Below are 12869 nucleotides of genomic sequence, written 5' to 3' on the forward strand. Positions count from 1 at the left end.
TCATATAACCTATTTAATTAAAAAGCTGAAGCATTTTAACTATTAATAAAGACAGTGTTGAATATCCTACGATCTTAATATCAAACACCAAAAATCTAGTTCCCTTAGAGACTTGATCTGTTGAATCAGAATTAAGAATCAGCAGAATTAAGCTCCCTCAAATAGAGGACTTGTGTATAATTTTTTCTTTTAATATGCAGAGGCGGAAAAAGTAGTGCCACTTTTGTATAATAGACTTAAGGACAGAAGATTAGAGAACAAAACTGCAAGTTTAGTCCAGTCCTCTGCTTTAGGGGATACACTCATATCCCACATACCAGAAAAAGCCCTTATCACAAGTCTATAATTTGCCTGGATCTGGCAAAGTCAGGAAGGAGGTAGTTTTTACTGCATTTCTCCCTTTAAATTATTTTTACTTAGCAAAAAAGAGAGTTCAAGATTCTCAGTATTGAGAAAGAACGTACTACAGCGTACAACATTGTAGTTTACTGACTACAGAGAGTTAAAGAACAGGAAGTCTTGGCTATAGTTTCTGGGCCCTGGATTGGTCCAGTTTTCTACCCAATATGTGAACAGTTTGGAAACTTCAGACAATCCTTCAAGCAGACATTAGAGAACCCAAGGCCTCTCCTCTTTCCCCTTCCAGATGAGTTCTGCCACCACAGCTTGTGCTGTGGTTCCACCTTGACAATCCAATAAATCTTTAATTCCTTGCTACCAAGGTACAGTTTCTCTAAGATGGACAGAGAACCTTCACAAGCATCACAACCACATCTTTCATGAAGTGCACACAACAGTCTGGGTCAGCTCCACAGAGCTGAACAGTAGAACCTCAAACTCTCACCCTCCAGGAGAATGCTCTAAAGCAGCCAGAATGTGATAGAAATTTATTTAAAAGACAGAGTTTTGTTTGCTCTTTTGAATGAAAGGTGCAATACATCTCTCTTAAAGAGAGCGCTGGAGACACACTTACCTGTACGCTTGAGGAATTACAACGGAATGCCTGTCATCCTTTACTAAACGATGACATAGCAGCCAATCTGGTCTGCTTCTGTTTTAAGACAGTTTTTCACATGAGCTACCTGCCCGCGAGGAGTTCTTCATAAACTTAGCAAAGATATGGTTTCATAGAGGAGGCAAGGAGACAACCCTTTATGTCAGAGTGTAACCAAATGACCATGCTGTGTTATTTCTTCAGACATACATACTTGCACATACCTACACACATGCGAAGAGCTATGTTGGTTCACATTCCATATTTACACACACATGCTCTCAACTGCTAAAACATAATTATTTTTGGCAATGAACCTGCGTTATTTAAAACATTTGCAGTGTGTTGGGACACATGAAGATATCAGTTTAAAAGGTTGTACACAAAGTATTTGCAGAAGTCTCTTGCTTTTTCACAATGCTTGATCATACAATAAGGATGCCACAAGAAATGAATTCTGCATGTCTGCAGGCAAAAATGAACTTCCACAGCCTGCCTATGTTGAGTTCATTGCTGCTGATCTTCCTTTCACTATTTTGATCCTTATTTTCAAAATTCTTCACAACTTGGGTAGCTGGTTTTAAGCATAAGCTTTAAACAGTAAAAGCAAATTATTGGTTTTTTCTAATAGCAATTTTCCAGTTAGCTTCTTCTCTCTATTGCAGAGAGCAGGCTCTGCTCACAATAAAGATTGATCTCAGACTGTGTTCTCTTGGACCTCCCAGGGACTCAATCATTTTCTAGTACTAGCTCTCGCCCAACCCTCGAAAGAACTACCTTTCTGAGAGACAATTCTAAGGGATAAGGACACAAGGCTTCACTGAAAATCACCCCAGGGATTTACCAAGCTAAAGACATGGCTCTAACTCTTTACTCTTAGGAAAAATCCTTATCTCCCTGACAAGAGGATTCTTCTGTGAAGAAGCAGCAGACTCTTTCTGCTGCTGAGGGACTGGTTAATCTAAAACTAGAATTCCTCTAGTTTCACATTCTAACCTTTTGACTTAAATGGCTCTAATGTGGGTTATGAAGTCTTCAAATACATAACGGTTAACTGCAAAGAAAGAAGGGAATAAGCTGTTCCCCTTCTCCACAGGGCAGAAGATAAGAGATAGGAGAATGACAGCAACTGGCACATAATTTAGACAAAAGTTTAAAAAGCTTTATAAAAGGTTACTGAAGCCCTGAAGCAGACTGCCTGAGGGGATTCTGGAATCTCTATCACTTGCAATTTTTAACACCTGTCAGAGGGACTTGGTTATAGCTCACCCCTTTGGGGAGAGATAGCTTAGATGATATCTTATGTACCTCCCAGACTTATAATTATTGCCATACAAGATGAATGTTAATCCATAATACATTCCCATGACCCTTTGCACCCAGACATACTGCTAAGTCTTCTATCAGTTTGTCTTCAAAATAGTGTTCTTCTGTTTCAATCCAAGATTTATCATAGCCTTGAAGAAAGAGATTGACGGCTCGGTGCCTAAAAAGGGACATTTAAAACAAAAGCTGTAAACTTTTAAAGGGAAGATTTGGTCAATATGAATTTCACTTAGCTTGAAGAACTGTCCAGTCATTACAACTACCATTTAAAAGGAAAGCAAATTTCTATGGTAAAACCTGCTGAAAGCACCTATTTTAAAAATGAAGTTTACATTAAAATGCTCTATTCAAAACTGTGTCCCATTAACTTGTAAAACTGATATTAAAATGTAATAATAATGATTTTATGAACAGATAATAAATAGAACTTTAAAGAAATGTAAACACAAGTAAGAAATAAAACCAATTACTTTGCCACATTAGTGAGTTTTATATTTAATACAAAATATTTTCATATTATTTTAATTTAATTATTAAGATAACAGCAATAGACAACTTTGGATTGTGCTCAAATAATTGCATTTTTTTAATGTTCAGGATTAGACTTGCATATCTAAAATAATAAACCTTTTTTTTCCAAACTCCATGAAATTAGATGGATGATGAGGCTAGAGGAAAGAGGGTAAGCCAGTGGTGAGGTGTACTGCTTTTTGGTCTTTTTCTTGAGGATTCAATGCAAAATGAACTGTGTGACAACCAATTCTTCATGAATAATTTTATCAATCATCATCCCTTTTGTTTTTTTTAAACAACTGCCAGTCTCATATACTGAAAAGGAAGAAGTATAATTAAAATATACAGGAATGCTAGTTATGTGCAGGTGACCTACTTGTTAAAGTAAGAACAGCTACAGATGGAAATATCTTTGTTCTATTTTCAACTGTCACAGCAGCCTCATTTCAAACTAGTATGATTCTCATGCCCTTGTGTTTCCTGGGACAGACTTTAAGATTCATCCTACTAACTATGGTAATAGTAATAACATGCTTACTTTGGAGAAAAAACAAGATTTGGGTTTTATTTATATTTAACAATTTTTATGCTGATCAGATACAAGTGTTCTGGAAATTATTTTTAGCAATTGCATGAAAAACCAGATGTCTTTACATTTTCTGAACGTTCATTCCTTCCAGAATCTCAGGATTCTGGAACTTGCTTGGCTATAGATCCCGTTCTGTGTTGAACAAGAAAGAAGAGGAAAAGGAGCCACAGGAAAAGGTGTGAAACACCTAGAGTATGTGCATATATTTCTTGTCTAATAGAATACTCTTCCCAAAAGTGCAAAATAAATAGACAAGTTTATTTCCTGCTTATAGAACATTTAGCACCTAATAATGAAGACAACTCCGTATTTCCAGAGCTATACCATGGCTTAGGAGGAAATTTATCTCCCAAGACGATATTACAGTGACACCAATATGTCTGTTTCTGCATTTGTCTCCTGTGAAAGGTGTCTACTTTTCAGAAAAGAAAACACCAAGAGGAACAGGTCGAATAACAGCAGGAGAAGAGAACCAGAAATTTAAAATTATACTTTTTGTTATTATTTTCAAAGATACACTAGAAGTAGTTAGATCTATTAAAAGAAAGTAATATACAAAGTACATTACCACGCAGTGTATCAATTATTGGTTTATTGGTTTACATGTTTTTCTTCCTTTCCATCTCGCCAAATAGCACTGTATGAACATAAATGGATTTGTGAAAGATAGAACAAATATAGTTCTTACCTTGGCAGATTATACAATGGTGCCATTCTAAAACAGGCAACTACTGCTCTTTTCCTCTGTTTAGACAGCAGCTTATGCCACACTGCTTTTTTTGATCGCTGAGGATGCTCAACCTGTTACAGGAAATACACATGGGAAAATAAACAATGTGGCAATGTCCCTACTGTCCAGGCATAGTAATACTAATAAAAATGTGAGATAACAGACGAATCAAGTGGAAAGATAACAGAAAAACAATAGATGGGAAAAAGTGTTCTAGTTTAAGTGATCAGCCAAATTGTAGAATCAGAATTTAGAAAATAAAAGCAAAAACCTCCCCTTCCTTGTATGATATAGATATTCTCCTTTTTTACTTCATCCTATTTTTTATATCTTTTAGATAGAATATTATCATCATTGAGGCCATCTCTCAGGAAACCTTAACTTTTAATACAAAGAATCTTCACTCTTTTTATGTACATATGTACAGGTAAATTGTACACTTTCACATTGCCTCAGACAATACTTTTCAACGAATTGTCTTTAATACAATTAATCTTTTATTTGTAATATTTACCATGACCAGCTACAATGGAAAGGAATTAACTTTAAAAATGACAGACAGGCATGAAGAGTTAGGATTATATCCTTTCCATGAATCTGCGTAGCTAGAATGAACATAAGATATTCCAAAACACTTCAGCTACATTTCATAATATTACAGCTCTGTCTTCAGATATATTCTCTTTCTGCATCCTGGCTGTATAGTAGCATGAGATGAAATTGGGTGTGCTCCATCCTCATCTTTTGCTCTTTCAGTTTCTTTTGTTCCAACTTCCATTCTTGTTTCCATCAGAAGAAAATGACAACTGCGGTCCAGAAGAGCAACTGCATGCAACAGTATATAGCCTGACTGGATAACTGGGAACTATGATTGCAGGCTGTGCTACAAATCACTCCTTTCCCACAGCTTATTCACAGTTTTTGTGATTTACTTCACAACTGCTCCATAAGGATTATATAATTTGATTTAACCTACACAACTCTTGTACAGTTAAGGGCGGGGTCATCTTTTGTGTGGGGTTGTTTGTTTGTTTGTGGGGGGGTTGTTTGTTTCTTTTACAGACAACTGTGCTAGTGGAATAATAGCTCCTTTGTCTTTCAACATCATCAAAGGAGTCAATGGAAGTTAGCATCTCTACCCTGAAAGACTTTGTGATTCCCCCTTGTAATAAAATAAAGCATTTTATTTAATGTATGTAGTAATGATGACGTTTGTGTAGACTCAATATGCAAGCCAAACATAGTTATCCAAGAGGACTTTTCTAGTTTAGTGAAAAACGAAAAATTATTCATAGTTAAATGATAAACATTTAATTAAATAGAATAAAATACTGCCAAGCATTCAGTGAAATGGGTAATTACACTTGTAAGATTAAATGGTGACATTCTAAAACAAGTTCCTTTCAAAAGATGAAATACAAATGAAAAATATTTGTTAAGAGAAAGGATAGAAAAGCATTCACTGCAAACATATTTACAGTCACAAAACAAAGTCAGTGCTAATAATTTAGAAGTCATCAGACAAAACCAAATGTGAAAGTTAGGTAATTAGTAGTATCTTCACAAACAACTATAAAACTCTCTATACTTTCCCAAAAGAAATAGCCTCGGCCTGTGCAAGCAGATCTCTGAAAATCATGAAAACAAAGTTAGCTGTGCATGGAAAGAAAATTGCCAATGCAATAAGGAAAGCGTTCAGAGCATGTATATATGGAAAGCAGAGTATTTGTATATGGAGAGCAAAGGATTACTCAAGACTATCATAAAAACAGACCCAGTGCTCACATATTCATTATTTTTAAAGACATTGAATTACCCATTTCAGTAACAAAAGCACCTGAGCACTTGCCTACAGAAGCTAAGTAAAGCTGTCCAGCCAAATCTTTAAACAAATAGGTGCAAAATACCCAGAATAAAAGCAGCCAGCTTTTACTTCACTACAAGTCATTGTTTAAGTCTGATCAGAAGGATTGATCTGAAATGTAGATCTGGTATTACAATGGGAATCCATCCTGTTCTGGATGGATTAATCAATTTATATACATGATGGTATAGCTAAAATGCCAGAAATCAAGAGATTGTATATGCTGTTTGAACTCAAATACAAAAGTCTAATGCTGAATTATGCAACTCTGTACATGCTAATCAATTTCCTTTCAGCTTTGTTAACTTTGATAAAACCAGGGTAGAAGACAAGACCTTTTGCCCCCCACGTTTCTAGCTTTCCTCTACTCTTCCTTCTTCCTCAGAGCCACCCTATATCCTTTCAAATCAACACCCGCTCTCCTGTGTGTCTCTCTCTAGTAGGCTAACCATGATTGCCATGGATTTACTTCCACATTCTATCACTTTTTGCTTGCTACATACATATTCAATAACAGGTAAAATTTAGTGACTCCTCTTCATCCTCTTCTATCAAACTGTGTAAGGCTGCTGAACTTGAAGCAAGTCCATATTAAGGCTCACAAACTATATGAAGAAGAGTTGTATGATGCAACAGCCGGGACACAGGTATTCATATCAACACACTTTGTGCATTTCAAGGTCTCTGAAAGTCACTTTTATCAATCAAGTGCTGCACAGTGTATACACAAGCACTTTCAAATATCTCTCAGATTCCTACTTGACCTACTTGACTAGTGATGTCATCACAATATGGAAAATTCCTGACATGGGGTCTGAAAACCTGTGCCAAGCTTCTGTGTGAAATCAACTAAACTAATGAGAGGGCAAGAGAGCCTTGAATTCTCAAATGTTCTTTGAAAAGGAAAAAAAAAAAAAAAAGAGCAAATTTTATATGGAGTCAGTTTATAGTCTATGGTGTAACCAGCAGCATTTATCTCTGCCACTAGGCATACTCTTCAAGTTAACATGCTGTTTCTTCAGTACATTTTAAAAAAGAAAGCCTAGAAAACACAGAACAAATCTAAAGTGAAAAATAGCTAACAAGTCAGTAAGTAAAATAGGAAAACTAAATTTATCAAGTAGTCTTTGACTTGTAAAATGTACCAAAATAGGGGATTTTTTTATTTCAAAATTTAAAGAATTAAAAACTTAAAGATAAGTAATAGACTCTTGTCCCAAGGGGTGGAAAAAACCAAAATCAAAACTAACCAACACACACCTAACTTCCAACATTTATTCTTGGTTGACCTATTTCTGTGGACAAGTTTAATCAGAGAGACAAAAGAAAAAAATTCTATCAGTGCTAGTGGGAAGAAGGACACAAAATAAATTATAGAATTTTTAAAATGGAAGTTACTGTAATCCAGGTCACATGGGAAGTTCATATGTTTATGCAAAAAATATTAGATAAAACAATACAGCTTCATGCCAGATTCTGAAACAAGTTAAAGATTCTGCCAGAACTTTCTCAGAAAAATCATTCCTCCACTCTGCTTCTACTATTGCTTGAATGCAGTAAGTAATATTTGAGCTGGCCAGGTTAACTGGTTTGTATCCACCGTTGCACCAGCATGTCTGTTTTCATGTATGCAAGCAGTTCGCTGGACCACCAAAGAGTAGTCTTGCTAAAACTTCCAGATTATCAAGAATTCTCTGTATTTCAATGCCAGTTTAATTTTCTAAATGCATATATTCTTTCCCACATTCACACAAACTTCCATATAGATTTTGTCAAGTGGACATTCTTCTTTCAATTTTTTTAACTACTACATAGTAAATAGCTTTCTAAAGCCATCACTATAGAAGTTGTGTATCAAATCATCTGATTGTCCTACTCCAACAACTATAACATGCAGCTTCTAACCAGATATTATGTAGGCAGCTTTAAGTTTCTTGCTACTTCAGTAATTCAAGAATCTCAGCTGAGGAAAAATACCTTGAAAAAAGGCATTTTTTCAATAATTAAGTTGGTTTTTACTCACATTTCATGGTCCATAGGCAATTTAGTGATTACTTCCTGCTAGCTGAAATGCACCAGAAGGAAGCTAAAACATAGGTAACACTTTCTTAGTCCGTTTCCAAATAAATCATTGTTGGAACTGCTACAAACACACTGTGTGATGATTGCTATGACCACAGTATTGGATTACAAAACACGAGGCAAAGCACATAAACAGTAGCCATCAAAAGAAAGAAAAAAGAGTATAACATCAAATACAGCAGATGAAAGTATAAATGAAAGGCTGAATACTTTTGTTTAGATTAAGAAGCGACGGAATTGGGAAAATGTGTCTAACCTGTTCCAGGTGAAACAGCACATTAGCTATATCAAGGACCCTTTCCACAGTTTTCTCTGGATCTGAGGAATCTTCAGTCCTGTTTGGTAAATCTTTGTAAAGTGCCATCTGCCATCTAATGGCGGGATCCTCAAGCTGCAGGAGAAAGATTTCACATCACCAAGGCAAAATGTTCCATACGTAGGGTCAAACAGATTAATTAGTAGGGAAACTGCTTCAAAGGACAACAGAAGCACTTTATATGGCTAACCCACACCTTTACATGGCTAACCCATACAGTGTCCACTACACTGACTGGGAGAACAAAACCAAAGACTGATTTATGCAATGTTTCTTGAGAGCTTCCAGAGGACTAAAAGTCTAATAATCATACAAAGAGCAAATGATCATAGGCCAACAAATAGCACTGGCACCAGCAATGAATATATTATTTGAGGAAAAGTAATGAATATGAGATAGACAGACATAACTTTGCACACTGACTTTCCAGTTATTAAACCAAACAATTGAATTTTTGCTCTACTAGTTGGGATTACTTAGGTTTCTATCATGAATATTAGTAATATTAGTCTTATTTATGTCTAATTTTTTCATTTTAGTTTTTTTTCAATTGTTAGAAAATCTAATTTTACTGACTGCTAGCTGAAAAAATGAAAAGTTAATTTATGAAAAATGAATTCGAGGTGCATTTGCTTACTAGCCTACAAATTACAAAGAACTGTATGATGCAAAACGTGTTTTCTTATTTTTCTCTGTACATTTCATTTTTTCCATTTCAGTGATCTGTTATTCTCTGTTTTACCATTTGCAATCTCTTTTTTGGTTCATTTTGTCTCCCCAGTGCTTCTGCTAATCAACACGCATGCAACACACTTTGCAACCATTTTTTGGGCCAATGACACTGAAGACAAATGCAATGTGTAACCCATTTTACTGAGAGCTGTGGCCAGTGATCATTCCTGATTGTGCAATTTAGGTTTAAGTCACACTGGCCTGGATTCCTACAGCATTTAGGGGCCTAAATCCTACAGATTCAAATAGGGCTTAAACTCAACACTTACTTTTCTAAAACATCTTTGTGGATCCAGATTTCAATTTGTGCCTAAGATGAGACAATAATGCTAATTCACCTCCACAAAACATCTTATGATACACAGTTTACTGAAGTTCCAGGAATTATTATAAACTTACACATTCGCTCAATAATAGCTTATTACAACCTAGAAAGCCACAATTGGCAGGCATTTCTTCCACCTTTCGGCTTTTCCATTTCTTAACAACTGTCACATCCACAGTCTTTGTGTGAGCATTTGACTGGATCATCATGAATGGATAGTCCACAAAAGACTTTTTAATCACAGGTGGAGATGTCTTTTGATCTGAGGACTCCTCACATTCTATCAAGGTACAGCTTTTTTGTATAGGTAGTTTTCTAAGGGTATGAGTAGTTGACATTTCAAGGTGTGAATTAGCATGGCTGGAAGAAGATTTTGGTGACTTGAGCTTCATCCATGTCAAAATGAATGTAAGTTTCGTCATCAATTTCTTGAAATAAAAGGCTCGGTACTGAGTAACAGCATGCAGGCATGCAAGGAAAGGAAAGACAGAAACAGGGTGAAGACAAATGTAGACAAAGGCAGACAAATGCATGAAATAGACGCCACAACATTAACAGCTAAAGATTCAGAAGGATGATTCTCAAACAGTGCAGTTTTACAAAAAGAAATCAAGATAAATTACATTTTAGCTCTAACATAAATGACAGAACATGGTGTTTGTGGGAAGCAAAAGTGGTTAACAGAAAACATTTGAAGAAAGACTATTGCTACAGTTGGAAGAAAACCAGCCTTTCCAAAAAGTGGTATTTTTCCTCTGTTTTGAAAGCCACCTAACACAAACACCATTATAATTAAGTTACATATTAATTCATAACACTAAATAATAACCTAAATGTATAAGACCATTTGGCCTACATTCCTTTTATGTCTGACTCAATTAGACAACAAAAGGGTAGTGTATGTATATAGCACAATGGCATCATTTTTTTTAACAAGAAACATCATACTTGACTGTATCTGATGTGTACTTGATTCAGTCACAATAGTGACTGAATACTAATGACATCAGAGAATAACAGAATAAATTATATTGTACTTTGTAAATAACTACTGAATTCAGCTTTATACATTACACTTTAAAATAATTAAGTTATAAGCTTAGGTTTAATATGAACTCTAGAATGTGTCAGTGATAAATAATTCATTAAAAGATATATTTCAAGGCACTGAGAACAAACTACTTAGCAATAGATAACAAATCATAATAAAGAAAACAAATACACTAATAAATTGAAGTTTTGAAGTCCTATAAATGCCTTATTTTGTCCGTAGTTGAGTTGACTACTTTTCACACACAGGTCAAAACCAGAGCTTTTCAAAGCTAGTAAAGCAACATGTAGATAGCTATAAAATAAAGCTAGCTACAATAGCTATTTAGCTTTGTTAGCTACATGTTATGTGGTTCCCTTTCAGAATGTCATCTTCCACCGAGAATTCATTTTACAATTAGGAAAATCCAAAGTCACTGCTGAAAAGTTTACAACTGGAAAATCCATCAATGTGTACTTTGGATTAGCTAAGATTACTTCCTTCTTAATTATCAAGGCACCGTGAAATTTCATCAATGTAAGAAATTTAGAAGTACTTCTATTGTCATGTGTTATAAACAGAGGAGGTGATATGTTGCTGAACAGTAGCAAATTTTTAATTGAAACAAAGGAAGTTTCTGAAGAGAAAGCACAGATCAAGGTATTAAGAAGTATCATTACACCAAGGCAACAAAGCAGTAACAGACAGAGATTTCTTAATAGCAGTATGCAGAATGTAACCCTAAAGAAACAAAATAGAAACTGAAGTATTCAAAACAGCAGGACAAGTGCTAAGAAGCAGCATGAAATGCTAGGCAAGACTTACAACTGCATGGCTCACAAAATGACAATATACACATACTGAAAATGTCAGAACAGAAATACCTATCTTCATCATTAAGAAAACATTACTGAAGTTCACGCACAAAGTCACAACACATTTAAGGTTTGTATGTCCATGGCATGCACATTGCTTAAGTACTGTTGCTCATGAAGATCTTCATAAATGCTCTTTTCTTCCTAGTACTTTCCCTGTGTGGTTTCTTCTGCTTCTAGGTATATAACAATATTTGCTATGTAAGGATAAGTATTTCAAGCTGTTTTTAGGATTTAACTGAATCTTTTGTTTCCAGTGGTAAATATTTCTATGTGCAATTCCTATAATTTAAAGCTATTGGACTTTTATTTGTAATATTTTATGAAAATTGTTAATTGTTAGCTTTGCAAAATGATGTATCTTCTTGTGAGCTCCCAGAAACCCCAAATTCCACATAATCTTGCATGACATTGCAGCAATATACAGAAAATATAAGATGGGACAAAATTAATCTTCAGATATTATTCAGGATGAACCATCCCATTACGAAGTCATTTAAAAAAAAAAAACAAAACATTTATTGCCATGCACTGAACTGCAGTGGAATCTAGACTTCTGGATGATTCTTAAATACTCTTTCAGAAAAAGAAGCCAGATTTCCAACTCACATGATTATTCTCTCTTAACCATTTAATAAGCACAGGAAATACCAGTTAGTGTTTTCCTTGAGGTGAATAAAATCTGTGGCAGGGGGTGGAGGTAAAGGAAAATCCTAAATAAAGCACCATCCATAGGTCCAATTCCATCTTCCTTCAATAGAGAAGGAACGTATATAATTTTATTACGCTTCCATATTATGGCTTCTTCTTTGCCACTATTTGAAGCATTAATAAAACAGTTCAGCTACACTGGGCCAGTTCAGGACTTTTTCCCTAGGGCTATTCATCTGGCACTAATTGCAATTCGATAACAAAAATCTACACTTCTTCCAAAATACTTTCTTTTCCCTGGGCTGAAAAATAGGAACAAAACTAAGCAAAGTGGAGATTTTTCACTTCACAGACTATGCCAAAGTGACAGCTTCCTTGTCCTTTACACTTCAAACTGATACAAACTAACTTCCAAGCATTTTGCAGATTCTATCCCAAAAAAACCCAGAAGGTAGAGTTTAAACAGTGATAGACCTTGCTTCCATCTCCAATTTCATATTAATGGTGTGCATAGGCAAGGATTTAAAGACTCGCATGTTATTTTATATAATGCATATATAAACACATTAAAACCCTAACATTTAACAATTGACATGAACAAGTTACTTGACAGAAGACAAAAAGGGATTACAAGTTATCCTAACAAACCAAGGCAGGTTGTCATTATATGGCACCAACAAAAGGACTCAAAGGAAGAAAAATCATGTTTAAAAACTGCATATAGATTACCTTGCCCTGGAGATGAAGATTACTACGGATGATATCTCGTACTTCATCTTCAGTATCTTTCTGTCAATAAATTACAAATCGTATAAATTAGGAATAGAAGGTAATTAAGAAAA

General features: G+C 35.1%; 1 protein-coding gene across 1 annotated transcript in view; it reads right to left on the minus strand.

Annotated features, from left to right (window-relative positions):
* Positions 1 to 12869, minus strand: part of RYR2 (ryanodine receptor 2) — a 443307-nt gene that overhangs the window by 71639 nt on the left and 358799 nt on the right. The window contains exons 73-76 of the mRNA XM_059830672.1: positions 12757 to 12816; positions 8355 to 8489; positions 4111 to 4223; positions 2384 to 2480 (exon numbers count right to left, since the gene is read on the minus strand). Of these exons, the coding sequence (XP_059686655.1) occupies positions 2384 to 2480; positions 4111 to 4223; positions 8355 to 8489; positions 12757 to 12816 (405 nt within the window). The remainder of the gene's footprint in view (positions 1 to 2383; positions 2481 to 4110; positions 4224 to 8354; positions 8490 to 12756; positions 12817 to 12869) is intronic.

This window comes from Gavia stellata, chromosome 2, assembly GCF_030936135.1.
Source record: "Gavia stellata isolate bGavSte3 chromosome 2, bGavSte3.hap2, whole genome shotgun sequence".
Taxonomy (NCBI): Eukaryota; Metazoa; Chordata; class Aves; order Gaviiformes; family Gaviidae; genus Gavia; species Gavia stellata.